Source organism: Rhopilema esculentum, chromosome 2 (genome assembly GCF_057945365.1).
Source record: "Rhopilema esculentum isolate cy_ngs chromosome 2, ASM5794536v1, whole genome shotgun sequence".
Classification (NCBI taxonomy): Eukaryota; Metazoa; Cnidaria; class Scyphozoa; order Rhizostomeae; family Rhizostomatidae; genus Rhopilema; species Rhopilema esculentum.
In genome coordinates, this window is record NC_142816.1 from 3,250,232 (window position 1) to 3,272,273 (window position 22,042).

Below are 22,042 nucleotides of genomic sequence, written 5' to 3' on the forward strand. Positions count from 1 at the left end.
TTAACTGAGGAAACAATTTAATGGGAAACTGTTAGTTTCTTGAAACATTATTTGAAAAGATGGGTGCTTCCTTCTCAATCAACTTAGCTACTATGAAAGTTGCTATTTAAAAATTCTCCTTCAAATGAGCAAACTTTTTAGTGTCATGTCATTTCATGTCTTTTGTCCTATAAACCAATACAGAGTTACTCATAATGTTGAAAGTCCTTTAATATATACAAGTTTTTTATGTTGTGAAAATTATAATCAATAATCAATAATTGATATATACACAAAATAGATATGGCTGTTCAAAACACTTTCCCAGACAGCAACATCTGCCACTTTGAATTTGCTGGAACCTATCTTCTACTCAGTGTCACAAGGCTGGGTGCAAGTTTACCAAAATATGATTAAAATATACCAAGTTTGACTGAGAATAAAATTTTTGAAAATTTGAATTATGACAGGACGCAATGATATGAAACCAGTCATTATTTTCTAGTCTGTAGATGTTGTCAAGCCATTCTTAGGGAAGCACTTCGTAGTTCTTAAGGTAAGTAAGTTAAGCATAACCATGGCTAGTATAGAACGAGACCTTTGGCATAACAATGTCATGCATTCAAACAAGTCTTTCAATGTTACCATTCAACTTGGAGGTCATTATATATTGCTATGTATGTGGTAATCCAATGGAGAGTAATCCCCTAGATTTTATCTCTTAATTCCTCTCATACGCACACCTGGCTGACTCATAACCGTAGGGAATAAATGACTGTTCGTTCACACCCACAAATCTAATCGAATCTAGACAAACCTCGACAAACTAAGACCAAATGAAACCTTTGTTCTAAAGCTTGTTTAGTCTCACCTTGTGCACAGGTCAATGAAGCCCAAATCCTGCAACTGTCTGTCGACTATTTCCTCGATTTCCTGCTCTAAATTGTAGTTCATTTTTCCTTCTTTTTTGACACCAACCATCAACTCTAATTTTACTTTGCCTTATTAAGTAAAAACATAGCCCAAGCGAAAGGACAGCTCAGATAACAGTTGCCGCCATACTTCACTTGGTTGATACACCAGCGCGCGCATCTGGTCACGTGTACAAAAGTAAATGTTCTTGAAGCAGGTGGCTCTTTCCCCCCTGTCGCCCCCTGTCGCCCCCTGTCGCCCACCTGTCGCCCACCTGTCGCCCCCCCTGCACCCCCTTGATTTGAAGTGTTTTGTCAATGTTCACAAAATGCTGTCATTTGGAAGTACCGTTCCAATCAAGCTAGGCCTGAATCAGCTCAACATTTGTTAGATTCTGTCTACTTGCATGTTTGCTGGGGGTACCAGGTATCCATGCTGAATCATACGATGACGCTTAAAATAATTGCAAATCACGCTTTCACGGTACTGGAAATTACATTTCACGAACATGCCCCCATAGAAGCTCTCTGAATTTTTTAAAAACTATTTAAAAGAAGTAATTTCTTGTTGGCAGAGCCACCGGCATTTGGAATATCTGAAAGAAAGGCAAGAACTCTAACAAAGTTTTACAAGCATTCCACCACCTTTTTATCCCCTTTTACAATTTTTGCCCCCTCCCCTCAAACAATTAGATTTACGTTTTAACTATCATTTTCGAAACCAACTTTTCTATTATTCAAAATTTTTATTCCTAGTTTAAAAAAGTGTTATTGTTGTTTATCAATATTGTGTATTGATTTGCAATTACTTCAAGTAAAATTCACATAAGATGGCACATGGCTCGAAAGCCCCTATGGGTTATTTCCACGTGTCATATCATTCAGCTATAACTTTATAGATACAAATAATTATTTTAGATATCTGAACCTTGTATGCATTGAAGTATAACTAACATTGTATCTTGATTAATTTTTTGACTAGATCAGTATATTGTAATTAAGCTGAGAATACACATGAAGTTGAATTTGAATTGAATAATGGAGACATTTATCTGGTCTGGTACCGGAAACCAAGACTTTCTCCTTGTAAAAATGAAAACACTCCATTTCGAAGTTCGCTTGCAGCATTCATTTTATCGCAATCACGCCATGAGTAGTGCTGATTCACAGGTCACGCACGAATGTCTATTCACGCATTCACGCATAATGAAAATTTGTTTCACGAATTCACGCATCGAAATTACGCCGATCACGCAATCACGCCAAAATACCTGGTACCCCCTTTGCTAGTCTGCTAACTTACTTAAATGCTTGTATGCTGTTTTGGTTTCATATTTGTTTCGCTGTTTCGCTTACTTTACCAAATTTGTTTACTTGTGGTCTGTCTTCTCCTTGTTTGAGTAGATAAGCAACAAGTTTTTTCAATAGCTTTAATTTACTCGTTTCCAGCAGAGACTGTACTTTTCCTTGTCCTAAAAATTTGAGTAAATGGAGAAAAACACGATTTATTTGTGTCACAGCAGCAATCTTGTTTAGGTATCTCAATAAAATTATTAAAACCCGAATAAGGTTGGCATGTAATACACTTGCGTAAGGCATAAAACATCTTCGATTGTCCCGATTAATAACGGTGTTCCTCAAAGGTATGTCATTGGCCCAATACTCTTTACATTGCAACTGAACGATATGCCTAATGTGAATTCGTCAAAGCCAAGACTATTTGCTGAAGACAAAATGTAAACTAACCTACATAATATTTTGTCAAACAACGGAGCATGAATGTGGAATAACTCCCGTCATCTTTGTAATTTTTCTCAAACCATAAAACATTTTCTAAGCAAGCCAATAATAATTTTATTTCAATATGCAAAATACTAACGTGCTCACACTTAGTTTAAAGTTTTTTGTAATCATGATGTTCCGTTGTTTTGTTAGCAATCTAGTTCTGTTAACTTTTGCTGTTTTTATTTCGTAGCCCAAATTTTATAAGCCTAAAGCCCTGCTTCATCTCGTTTGCCAGGAAAGGCGTACTTTTATCATTATTTTTATTAACCATATGTTCTTATTCTTTGAATGAATTTGGATTGAAATCCAGGCTAAATGGCAGTCGACTGTTGGTTTGAGAACTTAAAGGCACAGACCCAAGAATCAATGCCTTTTTCCCGTCCGTAGTAGCCCAGTGGAAGCGCATCGGTGACCAAAGAACTGCACAAAACGATTGGTCAAGATAGATAGAGATGAGTTACAATTAATTGTCAAGTGCATTCGACAAGTTGTTTACACGAGCAAGGTTTTCAATTTGCTTTTCTTTTACTTGACAAGTGAACTTGTTGAGCAATTGACGGGTCAGAACGAGTAAACTTGTCAAGTAAAAAATTTTGAAATATCCAAACCTTACAGTCTTCAAGTCCCGTATAATACCTGAGTAGCGTATCGCTTTTCTCGAGCGTATATAGACTTTGATCCTTATTAGATTAAATACACGGATAATGGCCAGGCAACACAGAGGAACATGACAAATATATTATGGACAAATGCATCATTATCATTACAAGACAAATTCATATTTTACAACAAAAGGTTATCAAAATTTTACATTTATGCTGAGGTTTATTATCAAAGCTACAGTCTTATGAGGTAATTTAAATACAAAATTAATTGACTTTAAAAACTACTATATAAAAATTCAGATAATTATGTGACAGAAATTGGTTTTCTGCTACCATAGTTTCCGTACTCTGTCTTGTACATGTGTGGAACGCTGAAAATTTCTTCCGGTCCAGGGCCTGTAGAGAAAAACAAAACTTACTGTGAAACTGTACACATCAATGGTAGGAGATTAATACCAAAAAGGAAATTGATACCCTCAAAATTCTTATTCAAACTCATAATAATTGACACATTCAGAGCCATTGTGCTTTATGGAAGTCCTCAGGTACCATTTGCTGACAAAACTGGTGAGCCAGCATTTATTTGCTGATAGAGTTTGAAAATATGCCAATGAAGCACCCTTACATGGCAAAAGAATTATCGTTTTTGCAACAGAATTATTTTTCCATAGTAGGAGGGAGGGTGCTTCACCCCTATGCTCCACCATAGTAACACTGGCCACAAACAGAAGAATATAAACTTCATTTGAACAAAGCACTTTATTTTGATTCAAGTTGTCTTGATAGTTTCATTAATGCTACTTACCAGACAAAGTCCAGGGCGATGGAACTGGACAATGAAAGAGTTCCTCTCGTTTATTTTCGTTTGGAGATGTAAAATTAGCCATAACTTCAGAACACAGACCTCTGGAAACAAAGAAACATAGCATTGATGAAATGGTTTTGTAGTGTTTCTTAAAAAAGAGTTTTGCATCTAAAGATAAACTCTTAGTTGAGATAAATGTGACATCAGCTAAAGCATCTATCAGAAAGTTAACACATCAAGAAGTGATGATATGTTTTAGTGAAAGTAATGAAAAACCATAATCATGTTAAAAAACAAGGCAAATTATCATTTAAAAAACTTTAACTGTTTGAAAGAAGGTAAAATATCAGCTTGCGCTATAACCAAATAGAAATCTAAGTGGGAGTTTTTGTTAAACCAACCCACTTGACCTAAAACCACAATGAATATATACAATACCAAAAATAAGTCTTAAATAGCTTCTTACGTGTTAGGGACAACTTCAAGACTCTTGGGGATTCTTGAGACAATGGTTGGTGTTTTGAACCATATTTCATCTCTCATTGGTCCTTTTTCCTTTTTCACAGTGTTAGGTGGCAGTGGATTAGTTTTTGACCCATGGCCCCATGCTTTCGGGTAGCTTTCACATTCCCAGTATGTTGCGTATTCTTTTTGAGGATATTTACCAAGTTCAACTCTATAAAAAATGAGTTTCATAGTTAAACAATATCATGATAAAAAAATATAGATATATCTAATCAGATGTAATTTTGACAGCTATAAGATTAATCTGAACTAGTGCATGTTCACTATTGCTAAAAGCAAACACTAGGTGATTCATGCAATATGATACAATACAATGATTAAATGTGCTAAAATTTATTATTGAATTACATTGTCCCTTGACAAATCTCAGTGGATGTAAAATTTAGAACACTCTGTAGAAAATGACCATAAAACATTTAATATCATTTAAGATAAAAAAGAGTAAATTACTTACTTTGTAAAAGCTCTATGATTTTTTTGTGTTGTTGTTAAGTACATATCTCCGTGATAACTGAAAACACCTCTCTCCGGGACAAGATATTTTTGCCCCATCAATTCTTTATTCTGTGTTGATGGAACTATTTTCTAAAGAAAAATATATATCTTGCTAAGCAATTTTTAAATTTAAGTTTGATTGCTTAAAATGCAACAGAGAAAGAGTTTTACTTTCAAAGAACAATAAATTATCAAGAAGAACTAATGGTAAAATACATGCATACACCAAGTTGCACCTGCATAAAATCATTAAGAGCCCTTTCGAATATATGCATGTTTTTTGTTGACAACCTGCAAACATTCTGATGTTTTCGAAGCATGTAAAATTTTCTTTGAAGTTGCCTAAATTCAGTGTCTTTACCTAGCCTGTGTGCAGATGGCTGGTTTTCCCAGAGATGAATTTAGTTGACTGAAAAATTCAGTTTTTTACTGGTAGAGAGACCTCAAATTTTCTCTTCAACTAAATTCATCTCCTCCTTGCTAAACCAGTCAAGTCTGCCCACAGGCTAGTCTATACCTTGCACATTTACTACCTGCAGAATTTGATTGATTATATAAACAACATTTATGTATAATGTTGTGCTGGTGTTGTGCTGGGCAAACAATAAATGCCAATATTTATAATCACAAAAATTCTTCTTAATTATTCTAAATGTTTTTGTTCATTATTTAGCATTAGCAAAAAGTCATTATGAACAAAGTCATAGCTTTTTTATTAGGTAACAGAAAAGGGAGAAACAGGAGATAAGGAACACCTGGATTCTCCTGGGCAAAACTGGGAGAGTTGTTAACAAACCTGCATCTATCCGCTAAATCTAAACCTGGGATATTTTCTTACCTTTAATGGTCCTCCAGTGTGGTGGTGCCTGTAGGTTGGAGGCTGGATATCATTGCAAAAATGCCTTGACATTGAAACCCCTGGTATTCCAGTATATTCAGCCTTCATCTCACTTGATTGGTTTCCCATTGTCAAAGGTTGCCTCCATGGTTTAACTTGGAGCTAAAATGAAAAAAAAAACCAATTGTATGGAAGATAATATTTAGAGGTCCAGGATGAGTGTTAAGAACATTGACTTTTTTCTTATTTTTTAAAGCAAAACAAGGTCATTTTAAATCTTATTTTTAACAATCCTTCCACTTATCTAATACAAATTACATATTCCATCCATCAAGATACGTCATTGAATTTTTATTAATATTTTAAAGAAAATACTGTATAAAATGATATCTTGGCAGAGAATTGCCTACTTTTTTTACCTAGGATTCAAACAGGAGACAGAGGAACATTTTTGTAAATGACCTTGAGACTACCAAGAATAATCCGTAATATGCTTTGTTTGGAAATTGGAGAAAAAAATCTTACAAAGCCTAAAAATGGAAATTAATGTAAACAAAGATTGCAAATTACCTTTTTGATTAGGTCTTCCACATAACCAACATTCCAATGACCTGGTGCCTTTTTGTGAATTGTGTTTGATAAACTAGTACTGCTTGGTTTGTAATTATGTGCTGTTCCAGTTGTTGTTGAGAACTGGTCAAGAGTTTCTCGTTGTGCCAATGGAGGGGGAAGTACATTTAGTACTGTTCGCTAAAACAAAACAATAATAATTGCAATTATTAGGAAAACAGTAGAAGTCAAAACATAAAACCGCAACTAGGTGAGCTACACTAATAACATGAAACTGTTGTTGGGATAGGCCTGGAGGCTATGACTTTAAAATTACTCAATACAGGGAGGGCCAATATATATTCATTGGCTATGCGATAGTTTGTGGTTCGCACAGTTTTGGTGCAAGATTTACGATTTCACGGATGTCGCTATTTCCTACACAAAATATCTTCTGAAGCTTTTGCGATTAACAAGGGTAAAACACGTTTCCTGAACAGAGGGAGTGAGCGCGAGAGGGCCTAAAAAATTGCAATGGAAACTCACCTGAAATCCGCTGGGAGGAAAGGGTAGGTTATCGTTGTAGCCATGGGCTACACCAGTTGATGTTAAGTGAAGGTCATTCCTTGATTCTGTCATAGCCATCTTGTTCTGTGCAATTTCTAAACTACCGTGAATAATCCTATTTAGGGTGCAACTTATAACAAAACGGACTGGGTGACTGTTGCCTAGAGAAACAAACAACACCAAACCGAGGATAGCGTCTTCGTTGGTATTGGAAACAGAGCGCGAAAGAGAGGTTGACTGATTTGACGTTTATCATAAAGAGAAGTTTATTTTTTGTTTGAAATTATCAAAGCTGGCCAAAATGATGGTAGGTAGAGAACTGCATAGGCAAGATAATTCAATTGTTCTTGAATGGATTATCCAGAATAGTTCGCAAGCGGAAAGTTAGCTCCTTGAGAAGAATGCAATGAAGACTGACTTCTTGGATGACGCTAAAAATTTAAAGGTAAGAATTTGCGCATCATTTATAACAATCTAAGAAATTCTTAGATAACTGAAGAAATATTACTTAGGACAAGAACCATTGACAACAGAAATTCGGATGGCAGTGATTTGCATTTACCAAATAATTATAATAAAAGCAAAAAATTAATGTCAAAATTCTGAATCGTTAGTTTCATACGAATCGCAATTCAAAATTTTCTCAACGTATTACAAAATATCTTTTCAGTATTTATGGGAGTTTATGTCCAATAGTTTTCAGATCAATATAACCTCAGAACACCGTGTTATTTCATTTCCTAAGATGAGAAACGTGCAGCTTTTGAAGTTACAAAGTTCTTCTACCATTACTCCGTGCAAGTTTGATCACTCAGTTATCTGATGCTAGCAAGGTCTCACCAAAAACCATTTAATATCGACGTTTAAACGATTTTAGCGTGAATCGTAGTAATATGAACCTTCTTCTCCTTATCGAGATGTAAATCACTTATATCTTTACAGCAAAAATTGCCAAGCATATTAACCTTTGTTGAGTTTAAAATCTTTAGTGATCATAAACTTCTCAATACTCAAAATGATGGGATAAATCACGAAAGATTTCTTCAATCGGAAAAAAGCTTCGATGTATCGATGACACATACAACAATCTTTTATTTGTAATTGACATTACAAGCATCACACCCTCTGGTCTATCATATTGTGACTTTTCGCTATCACCATCACCAATTTTACACCACTAAATTATGGAATATGTTTACTGCCTACAAAGATTGACATAATACTTTCTTTTTCAAACAGAATCTCTATAAATCTTTCAATATGTCTACTGCAAAAGTTTCTGAAGACCCTTGGCTAAATCCCCAAGAAATTTTCCTGACTGACCTCAAAGACGACGAGGAAACAACAACAGCAGTTGAAGCTGTCAATGCTGTACGGGCTGCTGAAAGCGAATCGAAAGATGAAGCATGCAACGAATCCGATGTGGATCAGGTTGAGCTTTTCGTGGGTAACTTGCGCAAGGATGTCGAGCAAGATCTGGTTATATCAAAACTACAGAGTCTATTCTCGACTATTAGCGTGGAGTTAAGCATTGAAAAGTTTAGGCCGCTGCAAAGGGGTTCCAATAAAGCAAAGCATTTATTTGTAAAGATGGAGAACATGGAAGATATAGAGAAGATCGTGGACAATTTTGATGGGTACTCGGATTCTGAAATCGTGTTTGCGGAGCGAACATTAAAAGTTTGTCCGAAACATTACAAGCCATCTAGAAAGCGAAGAAAAAGAAAAAGGAAAAACTCATTAGCTAGAAAAGAAGATGAATGCTTAGAAAACTTTGATTTTGATAAACTTGATTTACGTAGGGTGGAAATGATACGACGATGTATGTCCGCTCCTTGTATTGTTGAACAGCAAAGTATGGCAATGGAAGAACGCAAGAGGGACTTTTTGGTGATGGGTCAAATATTAAAGTGTGAGGACCGGACTACAGAATACAAGAGAGGTGGTGGAAAATATCCAAGGAAATTTCTAATGCATGATGTCAGAAAGTATGCATGTGCCTTTTTGAACAGTGAAGGTGAATTTTATTTCATGTTAAATATAATGTACTAATTCAATAAAATTGAAGCTAAAAGAGAATATTCAAGGAGGTGATCTCAGATTCACTATTGAAATTTAGGACACTTGAAAATTCATATGCTCAAGTCTCATTCCTTTCCTTTTGTTGAGATGTGACTTATATTTACCTATGTATGAACATGAACATTTATCATTATGAATCATTATCCTTTCAGTGGTGCCTAGTTCTCTGACCGCGCACCACGTTTTTAGTTAGTTCGATTAGCAAGATGGCAGATATTGTTATGTTAACATTTGTTGATGTTGAATGCGTTATGTTACCAATAATCCAAAGAGTTTTCTCTAAGTTTTACTTCTGTCACGAGTACAGATTTAACATCTTTTACTTATATATGACATGATACCATTCATGCAATAATTCATACGAATAGTTTCAAATTTCAACACAGCTTTAAATTTCAGACACATTCAATATGTAAACGAAAACTGCATCTATGAAAGTTTACCATATTTTATTTCTGGCCGATGGCATGTAATTGCTCTCGAGTTATTTAACTGACACAAACAAGAAAATAACACACAGAAAAACTATAGATATAAAATAATATAAATGCCAGGGCCTGGAAGAAGTTTCAAATAAAGGCTTTAAAATGCTCTACAACTTTATTATCTTTCCTGACATTGTGGTTGCTTTTTAACTTTAACTTTAACTTTTAACTTTAACTTTTTAACTTTTCGTGCGCAACTGCAATTGCTAGTCACAATTTCAATATCGTCTTCAGGATCATTTTGCTTATTTTATGAGAAAATGCAGTATTTATCAATATAGAATAATTAAGTTAGTGAGCCGTTCACTTAGGCTGATGTATAAGACACTTCATAAGAAAATCTTGTTAACGTCCTACTAGCACAAGGACAAAAAATTGATTTGAAGTCAGCTTTTCAAAACAGGTCACTTCAAAATCATCGATTAATAGCTTAGAAGAAAATGAAATATTTGCCCGTCAAGTGTGATAAGGGTTACTTCATACATAAACGTCATTAAAAATGCTTCTTTCAGATACCTCACTATCTATTTTTAGGAGGAAGCCTGTTCATTGGAGTTGCTGATGATGGAAAGGTTTTTGGAATTCCTTCAAACAGAAAAGAAGAAGACATCATTCGTGTTCTAATTGATAATATAATCTCCGGATTTCAGCCCCCTATTTTTCCCAAGTCATACTGCGTGAATTTTATACCAGTCTTACCGCACGCAGACTATGAACCAGTTGACACTAATGACCACTGTTTTAAGGTGCTGGAGGTCAAGATATTTCCTCCTCCTGCAAAAGGAAATTCCTATTTATACGAAACAGACAAAGGAGAGGCGTACATAAGACGTGATGGAAGTGTGCAGGGGCCACTCAAAGCTAGTCAAATCATTGAATGGTGCAAAAATGACAACAAAATGGATTGCGAAAACCATTCTGTAAATGAGAAGCTAGACGAAAGCTTGAAATGTACTTCAGAAGAACACAGCTCCGGAGCTGAGTTGCTTAAAATTACTTCGTCAAACCTGGAATACCACGAATTACAAGGACAAGTTTTCAATCTATCATCCAAAGAGCAGTTTGGTGGGATTTCGATAAATGGACGTCATCTTGATATGGCCTCGTTAAAAAAGCTATGTGAAATTGAGGCTCATATAAGAGAGCGGCAACAAAATATAGAAATGGAAATCGGAGTGCTAAAAGACCATTACGCTGCGCGTGAAAGAGTTTTACAAGTAGAGTTAGAAAGGGCCAAGTGCCTGCTTAAGAAGGAAAGGAAAAAGAGAAGACCAAAGTCAGCGACATGCACGTTATTATGATATAATAAGTCGTTCAAAATAAATGATATAAAATGGTTTGAATATATAATATTTCAAAGTATTGTATGAATTTACAGAAGTAAATGATAAAATATTCACATAATCTTAACAATGTGTTCAGTTAATCGGAGACAGCATTTCAAAAATATGCATCTTTCAATTCCTTTTTATTATGCAAAACATAAAGAATATACTGATCGAGTCTTACAGGGCTCACGCCACCGGGAAACCGAGAGGCCATGCCCCCCACTTTTTGTGAAGCAATAAACGTCAAAGCCTCAATGAAAGGTGAAAGAACCCTTGACCCCTCTTTTGTTAACTTTGCCGCCCCCCCCCCACTTTCAAACCCGTGGCGTGGGCCCTGAAAAGGTCCAACAAACCGTATTTAACGATGAAAGCCACATTACCCAAGAACCTTGTCGTTAGTGTGGGAAGAAGAGAAGTGAAACTGTCTTGTGAATGTCAAAACCGGGCAGAGAAAGCTGGGACGCTTGCTTCTTTTGCCGATCAGGTTTCTTCTTTCTGTCAGGGGTGTTTATCGTGTCCAAATAGCGGGGGAATGACAGAGATCAAATGAACGTTTGCTAAGTTTCCATGTTCTTTTACCAGCATAAAGCGCAGGCAGCATAAATTTAATTGAACGAAAGTCTTTACTTCTAACTGATTTTTTAATGGACATGGGAAAGTTCATGATAGGCTTTCTAAAGAGGAAATAAGAGATCGTTGGGTGAAACCAGAAAAATACTATGCTGCCACGATCTTAAGCGTAAAAACTCCCCTTCTCTAAACTTTCTTTTTCAGCATAAAACTTTACTAAAACTTTACAGAGAGTTTACTGATCTTTACATTCATTTTCTAATTTTGCAAAAGTTGTGATCATCGTCTTTACAAATGGAATTAAAGCAGACTTCAATCAAGAAGAAGTTAGTTATGTAAATGAGTTCTGATGTTAAGGGGGTGCGTTCAAAACATTGCCAAACCGTCATTGGATCACCAGAACCTTATTCTGTGATTGTATCACCGTCTGTCGTTCTCCGAAAACAAAAATCGGAATCACCGGAGGAGAGATGTAAGAATCACTTCCCAAACCAGATGATGCTTAAAACATCTGCACCCTGTAGGTTCCCCGGTCAGCGATCAGAATGTTTCCACTTGTAGTGATGCAAGCGCCACACGGCTTACTGAACAACGTGTGATCTGTTAATCCTGGAATTCCAAGTTTCTTGAGGTACTTCCCTTTCAGATTGAATAATTGCACGTTAAGATTCTTGAAATCTGCAACAACAATATGGCCTTCTGAATCAACAGCGATCCCTGAAGGACACATGAATTGCCCTTCCCCAATCCCCTTGTTTCCAAATTTGGCTATGTAGCTTCCAAATTCGTCAAAACGCTGAACTCGGTAATTGTTTGTGTCCGATACAATAATTTCATCTTCATTTGTCACAGCAATATGTCTTGGCGAGTTAAATTTTCCATCGGCACTCCCATATCCACCGAACTGAGTGATAAATCCGCCGTGCATATCCAGGATCTGTATCCTGTGATTATCTCTGTCTGCCACTACCAACCTCTTCTGGTTATCAATTGCCAAGGCACAAGGACCTTTTAACTGGCCTTCTCCATTTCCTCGGTTGCAGAATTTGTCAATAAACTCCCCTTCATAATCGAAAACCTATTAAGAAACAAACAGATTTGATACTGATCATATACTTCAAAACATAATCCAACTTTTAAATGCAATGAAGCTTTTCGGCCGATATGCATGAAGGGACCAGGGGGATGTGTTTTTAAAACATTGGATATGCTATTCACCCTGGGTGCCAGAGACTCGGTGAAAGAGTGGGTTGGGGAAAGACCACCTTTCGACCATTTCTTTTACTAAGGCTCTGGTAATTGATAATAATTGAACATTGTTGATAATTGATAACAATTTATATTATACTCTTTTTTCACCCCTTCAACTTTCAACAAAAAGAGTTGACCTATATACCAAATTTGGCAAGGTTTGAATTTTTAATGAGCCGACCTGATTGCATTCGTTAAAGTTCACAAGAATGAACATCTGAAAATACCTGAATTCGATGGTTCCCATGATCAGCAACATATATGTTTCCAGTTTCATCAACAGCTAAGCCTGCTGGGTACCATATCTCTCCATCAGCTTTTCCTCTCTTCCCAAACTGATGTAAAAGTTTCCCGTTTTTGTCAAAAAACTATAGTTGAATAGAAAGGTTGATATTTCCATAAAAAATCTCAAAACTTTGACTATTTAGTTATCAAAAATGGCATTTGAAAGATTTCTAGGTAAAGAAGAACAGAATTGGATAAAACTAACCTATGATAAAGAAGGTTAGGAACTTTTTTTAAGATTCAGAAAATTTAAGTTTATTTTTTGCTTGATCACAAGATCTCTGGTGCTTTTAATATAAAATTACAACAATGAAACATACACTGTCTTGCTTTAGTCTTCTACGAGGACAAATCCCTTTTGCTCGAATACTAGTTTAAGATAAACGGAAGTCAGTATTCAACGACCGCAAAACGATACAATCTTATGATGTAACTTCCATACAACTTTAGCCTCTGTTTTGACAGTTAAACAATGTAGCTCATGAGGATTGCACGGGCCTATCTGCTTGTCTGAAGATTGCGGATTGCACGGCCTACCTAAATCTCCACAGTCCCTATAGTCCCAAAGTCTAATGGTTCCCAAACTGAAACTATAAAATACAATTTGTTGTGTAAACAAACCAGAATTCGATGATTGTTGTGATCGCTGACAATAATTGTTCCTGATTGGTCAACAGCTACTCCCCAAGGCTCAAAATTTTCATCGTTGTTTTGGCCTAAAACTCCTTTGGAGCCAAACTTCAGCAACATTGGGCCTACTCTGTCTATCTCGATTCCGGCTGTGACCAAAACCTCGAATGGACTGCCCATAATGGCCTTCTCTCTCGCATAAACGAACACAAAATGTGTTCCTTTGTGGCTTGGTTTGTATTTTGCAGTGTAGGTACCATCATTATTGTCAGTGATGTCAGCAAGGGTCACTGAGCCAAAACTATCACGAATTTTGGCAACAACTGGATCACCACCTGGAGGTAATGTTTTTTTGTCAGATTATGCTTTCATATAAAATCCTGAAGTTGAATCGTTTTCACAAGGGGCAAGAAAGCAAGGCAATATTTTCACATGTGTACCAATATCTTAAAATTGATGATCATAGTATGTATTAATTCATGAAAGTCTAAGGTGTTTATTATCTATAGCCTCCTTTCTCCCATTTATATAGACAAAGCCTCATTTTAGCATTCACAACGGACAAGGAGGTGTGAATGATATAGGAACAGTACAAAGATAAATTTGAAGAGAGATAAGCATTACAGATGAGAAACTCGAAGAGAGAAGACGGAAAAACTGATGGAGTTATTCAGTCACTAAATATGTTTATAACGCACTAGTGGAGGATTTAGGCAATCGTAATATAAATAGACCAAGAACCATACATAACACTGAATCTACGAAAGAAGTGGATCTCTTCTTTAAATGAAACTGCGACTGCATATTATCGGCAGTTATAAATCTTGATTCTTCCTATTTAAACACAAGTTGAGGTAATAAGAAAGAAAATGTTTTCGACAAAAAGCAAAAAAACGAGTTGTCAACATAAGAAAAAAATCAAAACATTCTCATTTCTTACCAAGCATGACATCCGCTGAAAATCTGTCTTTGGCATAAATGTTGAAAGTAGCCACATGGCCTACTTTTGCAATTTTGATTCCAGAACCATCCGCAACGGAAAATGCAGGAAATGTTGCGCTTGTTTCAAGCTTTCCAAACTTTGTCACGGCATCCTGGAGTTGCGAAAAGCAAAAATGTGCAACATAAAACTATTTCAATCTTATAACGCTCAAAAAAATTAATTCAAATTTCAATTATCAGGCATTTTAATTTTAATTTGCTTAAATCACTACCAATAACCTAAAACTGTTGATACCATTCGGTTCTATTCATCAAGTATAAAGGGACCCAAGCCACATCCCTGTCAGAATGCACAAGGGGGGGGGGCAAAGTTCGGGTAGCTACCTAAAAAAGTTGTCCGGGATTGGATTTTTCAAAGTAAAATTTAGCAATGTGTATAAAATTATTGTATTAATTAAATTGAACAAATAATTTTGCAAGGAACTGAATTTACTTATAATGTGCAGGTGATTTAAGAAAATGATCGACATCAGGAACTAAAAAGTAGAGATTTTCGATGTACCTTGAGTTCATTATCAACGGCGTCAAAGCTAAGAACATCATTTTCCTCGGGTTCTGTTTGCGGTTTATATTCGCTTAGCTTCTTCAATCTATTCGCCATTATCCTTTTCACCAACATCATTTCTGCCTCGTTCCCGAATCGCAGAATATTCTCGACGAAGTCGCAGCTACTTAGAAGGTTATCGAGGTCCATCTCAAGCACACTTTGCTGATCCTTTAAGACCTGAAGTGCAATGATAAGTAAGAAATTGAATGAAGGGGGCGATTCAGGTTAGACAGATAGAGGGATAGAGGTTAAGACTCCTAAATATATTTTAGTGGCAAAAGCCAGTTTCATTTCTGGCTTTTTTTGCTTGCTAGGTCAGCAGTGTCTACTTTCATATAGTAATCGGGTAAGCATTTTAGGCAGATAGACCCCCGAGGAATAGTGTTAAGGCACGACCATCGGTCTATAGTTTTGCTAGCCAACAGATCCAAATGTTACAGACACACAAATGTTTCAGATACAGACCTTGAAGTAAAAACAGGAAGCATTTCCTTGCCAATTTAAAAGCACACTATCTTGACAATGACAGAAATTAAGTGACAGGGCAAACGCAATAAATTCCTCGAGTTCTTGTTTTAGCAGTTTTCCTCTCCAATTTATAATTTTAAAATATCCGATTTTTGAGGAACCTGATCAAGATGTATAGGGGACTGATGCCCCAAACCTCCCTATAAGTTCCACCAAAGAAATTCTATTCTAATGAAGACTGGATCTAAATACTCTATTAATTGTTTTCCATGTCTATGGATGTTATCATTTGGTCGATGCTTTTTACAGAATTTTTTCTGTGCAAATACCTTTTCTTTTTGCTGGCACATCTCATCAAGGGTCTCTACAAGCCGTCTCTTTTTCTCTTCCAGAGTGCGAATGTGCTCATCAACAGTCGCTGTGATCAGGTTCTTGACAGCATCGCGTCTAATATTTGATAAATATAAGTTTATCTCAGTTTCCATTTAATCAATAGTATCCAACTGACTGACGTACCCATCATTCAATAGCTTATTGACACAATAGTAAAAATGATTTTCCTTCAAAAACCAAGCAAGCATATGATTTTTATCTCTTTCTATCAGTATACAAAATTATTTTACCTAAATACATTAAACAAATACAATAAAGCTGAATTTTGTATAGATTGGGCTATCGATTTAGTATAATTCTTTCTTCTCTGTACACGTTTCTACTCAAACTCTACTACAGTCACACCTTTAGTGTTTCTTCCATTTCTCTGGTTACACGTGACCTAGAAACTTAGTTCCAGTTCCCTCACCTCTCCAAATTATCAATTCAGAATCAACGCAAAAGAAACTAAATTTACAACCTGCAAGATGTAATGTTAGCACTCTAGCAATCACCTGTCTGAGAGTGAGTTTGTCACTTCAATAACTTCGTTAAGAGCCAGCTTGACTACAGGCAACTTGCGTTTCGTGCTGTCCAATAATTCGATCACAGTCTCGCGATGAATCTTTACAGCCTCCTTCAGATCAACATAATTATGCTCTCTGTGATCATAAATTGCGCAGTCTCTACATATTGCGTCATCGCAAGTCTCACAAAAATATTTCAGCATCTGGAAAAACAATGCCACTTTTCTATATGGTGTGAGGCAAAGTTGAAAAAATACAAGGTTTTAAGCAAGACATGCTTAAAAGCCTGTTGTAATAACAAAAAAAATTACGTCTATATGTTTTATGGCTATTTGGTAGGTAAGCCAAAGAGAATAGAACATTTAACTTGATTTTGTCCAAAAACACAATAATTACCCGCTAATTCGATTGCCTGATGATTTCAACACTTTCAATGACAAATATTGTCTTAATCATGTCTCCTAACACCAAATTTTATTAATTATCAGTAAAACTAATAGAATTGTTTTCCTTGAAAAATTCAAATAGTGAGAACTAAAAGAGCTTGCTTTCATAAACCTCTACTGACCTCTCTATCATGCACACCACAGAACGAGGGACACTTCAATGCGTCATAAATTGCGTTGTTCTGGAGTTCTTCAAAACAAACAACCTTGTGGTCCTTGGTCTGTCGAATTCTTTCATGAGCTGTGACACACTTGGGGCACAGGTTTTCAACACAGTCAAGGCAGCGAGCATTTGCCATCGACTGATCTTCACAATTGGTGCAGCATGTTGGCTCTTGCACAGCTAATATGTTGAGAAGGTTGTTGGCGAAAGAATGAGATGGAAAAGCGTCGACGCCTTTTGTTGGTATTGGGATGTCAATATGGCAGCGTGGGCATTCCAAAACACGTTCTGCGTTCTCCCTGATTAAAAAAAATGCATTTGTTAAAAAAAAGATAAAGCTAGTTTACCACCATTTTCAAGAGCTACAAGCTAAGTGGAGAGTACAATGTTAGGTTCAGAGTCTCGCACTTCCTGGAGTCACATCATCGTATTTTAGGGCTTAATTCTTCATAAAACTTTGACCTTTATCTGGCATATCTACCCTTTAGTGCAAATAATTCTCTAATTATCAGACCTAGTTTTATGCTTTCAGGATGAATCGATATACAAGTAACAAGGCATTTTGCATTTTGAATAGAATGTAGAAACAAACTAGAAATCAGTGTAGTATTTGTGTTAAACAAATAAACAGATTTTCAGAACAAATTAAACAATACTGCAGCTTTAGTTTTTCTGCATTTAGCAAATGTGATAATGTCGTTTTCCATTCAATGAAGGAATGTCTCAGTTTTTAATGTAAAATGTGAATAGATATAGCTATTTTAATTTAAATTTAATGAAAAGCTATTTTAAAGGTTAATTTTGCAGCAAGATTCTGTTAAATGTCCTCTTTATTTAATTCATTCAGCTTTAAGGGAATGCATTCAGCTTTAAGGGAATGCATTCAGCTATAAGGGAATCTCGAAAAAACCTTAAGGGAACCTTGGCTTAATTTTATACATTTTTATTTTATCTTTATAACTCTAGTCCTGTTTCTGGAACTAACTGGAAACAGACCTGACAATAATTCGCTGCAAACCCGATTTTAGCCCACCCTGACTTTACTGCAGGTTAATCAGCTACTAACAAACATTTTATCTAGGATTTTCCAAAGTTATCAAACGGGTGGACATACTGTTGATGACATAACATTTTTGCCAAAAAAAGCAGACTAGAGAAAAACCTATTCATTATATCATAACGAGATCAATGCTTCAGTTTAGAGGTGAATTTTCCATGGCTGAGGGCACTTTTTCAATCTGACAGACTTAAATTTATACAAATGATTAACATGGCATGTACATGTAGTTTAAAAACCTATAAATGTTTACTGTGTATGGCTGATTTTAGGCAACCAAAAGCACGGATCGATATCAACTCGCAAATTTCTTATGTCCCACATTTACAAGAATTATCCTCTTTTTATCGAAGTATCAAGATCATCTAAGAAAAGGACCTAGAATAATTATCTTCTTGGAATAATTGATTATAATCTGCATCACGCAAGCATTGGTAAAGGTATTGATTAAATCAAAAGTTATATATCAAGAGTGTATCGGTTACCTTATTGTATTTTCAATGCATTCTTCGCAGAAGGCGTGAAGACAAGGCAAGACTTTTGGATGCTTGTATGTTGAAAGACATACAACGCATTCCAGATTGTAGACGTCTTTAACATTTCCGAAGGTAACATTTGCAATGTTTATTGCCATTTTGATGCTTGATGTGGGCAGCGCAGACATGTCCAGAGCATTTTGCAGAATATCGGGAATACACAGTTGATTCACTCGAGTGATCGTGGCTGACCAGCTGCAAGATAAAATTGCCCTGAATCAGTTCCGCTTCATTGATTAGAATTGATTTGATTTTGCCTGTCTCACTATGTTTGTTAACATTCCTATTAAAACTCCCATCATGCACCGCGTAAGTTTGTAGGTCAGCTCGTAAAGAAAATCACAAATAAAAAAAGACGGGTGTTATATTCCGTTTAAAGGATCTGAAGAATCGCAAAACAGGGCAGGGGCTATTTGTATATGCTGAAAAACTTTTGCTCTGGTTAGGCCTTGTATGCCGGGGCGAAATATTAGCTTTCTACAATTTGTTTCTGTTGGTTATTGTTTATTCTCGGCATGTTGCGGTGTTCTCTATCTGCAACATTTCATCGACTTTTAGACAAAAGTATTACACTTTAGTCTGTCTAGCAGTTTGCAACCTTGGCCTTTCCATTATTTGCTTACTTGTATATGCTTGTACCAGGAGAAGAAAAATCGTACAAATCACAAATCCGAATTTCAATATTGGTAAAAACGTTAGCCACTCGAATTTTGTGACTATTCATAGATTGAAAAAACTATATAATCTGAAAATCTCGTTTTTGTTTGATTCTTTGTAAATTTTTTATTCTTTTTCGACTAGTCTATTTTAAATTTAATAAAATTAGAACAAATTAATTGTATCCTTTTTTCAACTACATCTACATTTTTGCTTTGTCTTTCATCAACAACGACGCAGTTGTCTTATTATAAATGTGAGACATCTTTCTTTGTTAATTTTGTGTCAGCAAAAATTTAGTTTTGTTGAACCAATTTGGTCATTACAAACAGACTTGAAAAGAGTTCGCAAAAATTTTATGAAACTTTACCTACATCCCAGTCAAATTTTCCAAGGAATTTTTGTGTTAAGCCTTCACTATGACCAAAAGTACCACACACAGGAAATCAGTGACCCTTCAAAAATGTTTTTCTACATAAACTGTTGCAATTTTACAATTCCTACAGTCAAGTTGCATGGATTTTCATTTCGTTAGATTTGCATTTTTACTTGCAGCACCCCCAACCCATTTGACATATTCGACAGCCACTGCCATCAAGCCTTCTACGCTCATAATTATTCACTGGGTCTCTGAAAAGCAGAACAAATAACTCTTATAAACTTGTCTTATTTCTGTCAAGTAACATTACCAAATTGTATCCAAAGCAAAGGTTACGTGATTTGATTGCCCCAACTCAAATTAAAGTCCAATTGAAAACATTTTCTTGTTTGGGCTAATTTGAACTTAGTTGCGAAGGAATTAACAAATGACATGAATAAATGAAAATATCAGTAAGTGCCTAGCGTATCCTATGCAAAATATGTGATTTTAATTCTGATTTATCCTCTCGCTAAGTCTAAAGACAAAACCAAAGTGGTGAGAAACTACAAGTCTTAAATTGGCGATAATAATTAAAGATGTTTACAGATAGTTTTATTAAGCACAAAATTATTTTGAAAGTGGTAATGACTCTATGGGAATAGAAAGATAATTGGCAGATAAACTAAATAGTGACCTCTTTTCTTCTTTCTTTTCTACGCATTCCGCAGTCACAAATCTCTGCTGTTTGGTATTTGTATAAGTCCAGTCTCGTTTTGGTGTATAGAACAGGACAGATCTAACTTGCTAATCCTATACAGCAAAAGCGTATACACCTTGACCATACGTCAAACATATTATGACATAATTTTCATAATTTTCACTACGTTTATTCTCATTGTTTATGATAACTTTCTCACTGATTGGCGTTCAAACAAAGTACTAGTAATCTTTCTTTGCTTCCTTTCCTGTCCATCTTTCTAGTTAGTGCCAGATTCTTTAAACCTGCTTCCTTTATCAAATCTTCCAAGAATCTCATTAATCATAATCTCTTGTCCATCATATTCTTATGTCCATTATCAACTATTCACTATAGGTTTTATCAACACATTCTTATTTCTAATTTCATATGGCTATAAAATTTTCACCTTTCTTACTTAAGAGCCACATGGTACACCATGAATATGGACCGCCAGCAAGAAGCTACAATGCAGCAAAAATGACTTCAATATTTTCGTGGCGTTTTTTGGGCTTGTTTCCTTTAATGCCTTAAGAAAATTATCACTTTCTCAGTATTTATTTCCGATCCCAAGAAAGGCCCATGCCCTTAAATTCCTCCTGAGCTACTATATTAACCAGCATTAATCATAAATTGCATTGGTAGAACTGTAATGTTCATAATATCTTGAATAAGTTTATGGTGACAAAATTCCACATAAAACTTGCTAGAATTCATGTTATAGACCAAACATAATCTGGGACAAAAAGAATTTCTTGGCCAATATCCTTAAAATCATACAATAGAAATTATAGGCTAAAAATTATAGCTGTCTAATTATTGTAAAGGTAATGCTAAAATAAAATTAAGAAGAATCATAAACAAATGCTGACATAAGAAAGGAAACTAAAACTATTATTCTTTTCAACGCCGATTAAAGGCTGATTTCCATTAGGCGAATTCTTTCGCGCGAATCGAATTTTCGCAAATTTAACTCAGCGTGGTGTCATGTTCTCAGATTTCGCAGCGAAAAAATTCGATTCGCAGAAAGTAGATCACGGTCCTACTCTATCGCTACGAATATTTTTCGATTCGCGCGAAAGAATTCGACTAGTGGAAATCGGCCTTAGGTCTTATTGAAGAACCTGTATCAACAATGATACTGATCATTTAAGTAAGAACTTAGGTCCAGTTAATATTATTGGGCAAAAAATATTTGTTTGTATAAACCAACAACAAATTTGTGATGTTCCGCGAATGTCCTAGCAGCGCCAAGGATGGTTTTGATAATAGTTAGGCAGGCCATAAACAATTAATTTTATTCAAGTGGCTCGAGAAACAATAAATGTACAAGATATTTCTACTTGTATTAAAGCTGCGATAAGCAATTCATTTTACAGATTTTTTGGATAAACTGTTATCCTCGATATGCACACTTGTTTATTGCTTATTTCTTTGAATTAAATATGGCAGAAGTAATATCAGATTTCCTAAATTATGT

At 35.5% G+C, this 22,042-nt stretch overlaps 4 protein-coding genes across 4 annotated transcripts in view; 1 reads left to right on the forward strand and 3 right to left on the reverse strand.

The window, feature by feature from the left end:
* LOC135695535 (histone-lysine N-methyltransferase SETDB1) overlaps positions 1-1,073 on the reverse strand; it is a 42,002-nt gene extending 40,929 nt beyond the window's left edge. The window contains exon 1 of the mRNA XM_065214651.2: positions 851-1,073. Within this exon, the coding sequence (XP_065070723.2) occupies positions 851-960 (110 nt within the window). The 5' untranslated portion in view covers positions 961-1,073. The remainder of the gene's footprint in view (positions 1-850) is intronic.
* A 2,341-nt stretch (positions 1,074-3,414) lies between these two features.
* On the reverse strand, positions 3,415-7,230 carry LOC135695545 (stabilizer of axonemal microtubules 3). The gene is made up of 7 exons (XM_065214663.2): positions 7,039-7,230; positions 6,514-6,693; positions 5,944-6,105; positions 5,065-5,195; positions 4,552-4,761; positions 4,086-4,186; positions 3,415-3,676 (listed from the first exon to the last, which is right to left on the reverse strand). Exons 1-7 carry the CDS (start codon positions 7,135-7,137, stop codon positions 3,585-3,587), a joined length of 975 nt encoding a protein of 324 aa, XP_065070735.2. The 5' UTR covers positions 7,138-7,230; the 3' UTR covers positions 3,415-3,584.
* Positions 7,231-8,090: 860 nt separating this feature from the next.
* LOC135695541 (uncharacterized) lies at positions 8,091-10,927 on the forward strand. The gene is made up of 2 exons (XM_065214661.2): positions 8,091-9,076; positions 10,161-10,927. The coding sequence occupies exons 1-2, from the start codon at positions 8,320-8,322 to the stop codon at positions 10,925-10,927; spliced, it is 1,524 nt and encodes a 507-aa protein (XP_065070733.2). The 5' UTR covers positions 8,091-8,319.
* LOC135695539 (E3 ubiquitin-protein ligase TRIM45) lies at positions 10,904-19,008 on the reverse strand. Its single transcript, XM_065214659.2, has 9 exons — positions 18,758-19,008; positions 17,175-17,514; positions 16,595-16,809; positions 16,037-16,154; positions 15,195-15,416; positions 14,631-14,784; positions 13,682-14,025; positions 13,003-13,143; positions 10,904-12,602 (listed from the first exon to the last, which is right to left on the reverse strand). Exons 1-9 carry the CDS (start codon positions 18,934-18,936, stop codon positions 12,027-12,029), a joined length of 2,289 nt encoding a protein of 762 aa, XP_065070731.1. The 5' UTR covers positions 18,937-19,008; the 3' UTR covers positions 10,904-12,026.
* Positions 19,009-22,042: the final 3,034 nt, after the last annotated feature.

Excerpts from the sequence above, each read along its gene's own strand:
- LOC135695545 (XM_065214663.2), bottom strand. The coding sequence starts at position 7,137 with ATGGCTATGACAGAATCAAGGAATGACCTTCACTTAACATCAACTGGT. Across the intron at positions 4,187-4,551 it reads CTTGAAGTTGTCCCTAACAC|AGGTCTGTGTTCTGAAGTTA; the intron begins GTAAGAAGCTAT and ends CTTTGTTTCCAG. Across the intron at positions 3,677-4,085 it reads ATCGCCCTGGACTTTGTCTG|GCCCTGGACCGGAAGAAATT; the intron begins GTAAGTAGCATT and ends TTTTCTCTACAG.
- LOC135695539 (XM_065214659.2), bottom strand. The coding sequence starts at position 18,936 with ATGTCTGCGCTGCCCACATCAAGCATCAAAATGGCAATAAACATTGCA. Across the intron at positions 14,785-15,194 it reads CCGTTGATAATGAACTCAAG|GATGCCGTGACAAAGTTTGG; the intron begins GTACATCGAAAA and ends TCGCAACTCCAG. Across the intron at positions 13,144-13,681 it reads ACAACAATCATCGAATTCTG|TTTTTTGACAAAAACGGGAA; the intron begins GTTTGTTTACAC and ends ATTCAACTATAG.
- LOC135695541 (XM_065214661.2), top strand. The coding sequence starts at position 8,320 with ATGTCTACTGCAAAAGTTTCTGAAGACCCTTGGCTAAATCCCCAAGAA. Across the intron at positions 9,077-10,160 it reads TGCCTTTTTGAACAGTGAAG|GAGGAAGCCTGTTCATTGGA; the intron begins GTGAATTTTATT and ends ATCTATTTTTAG.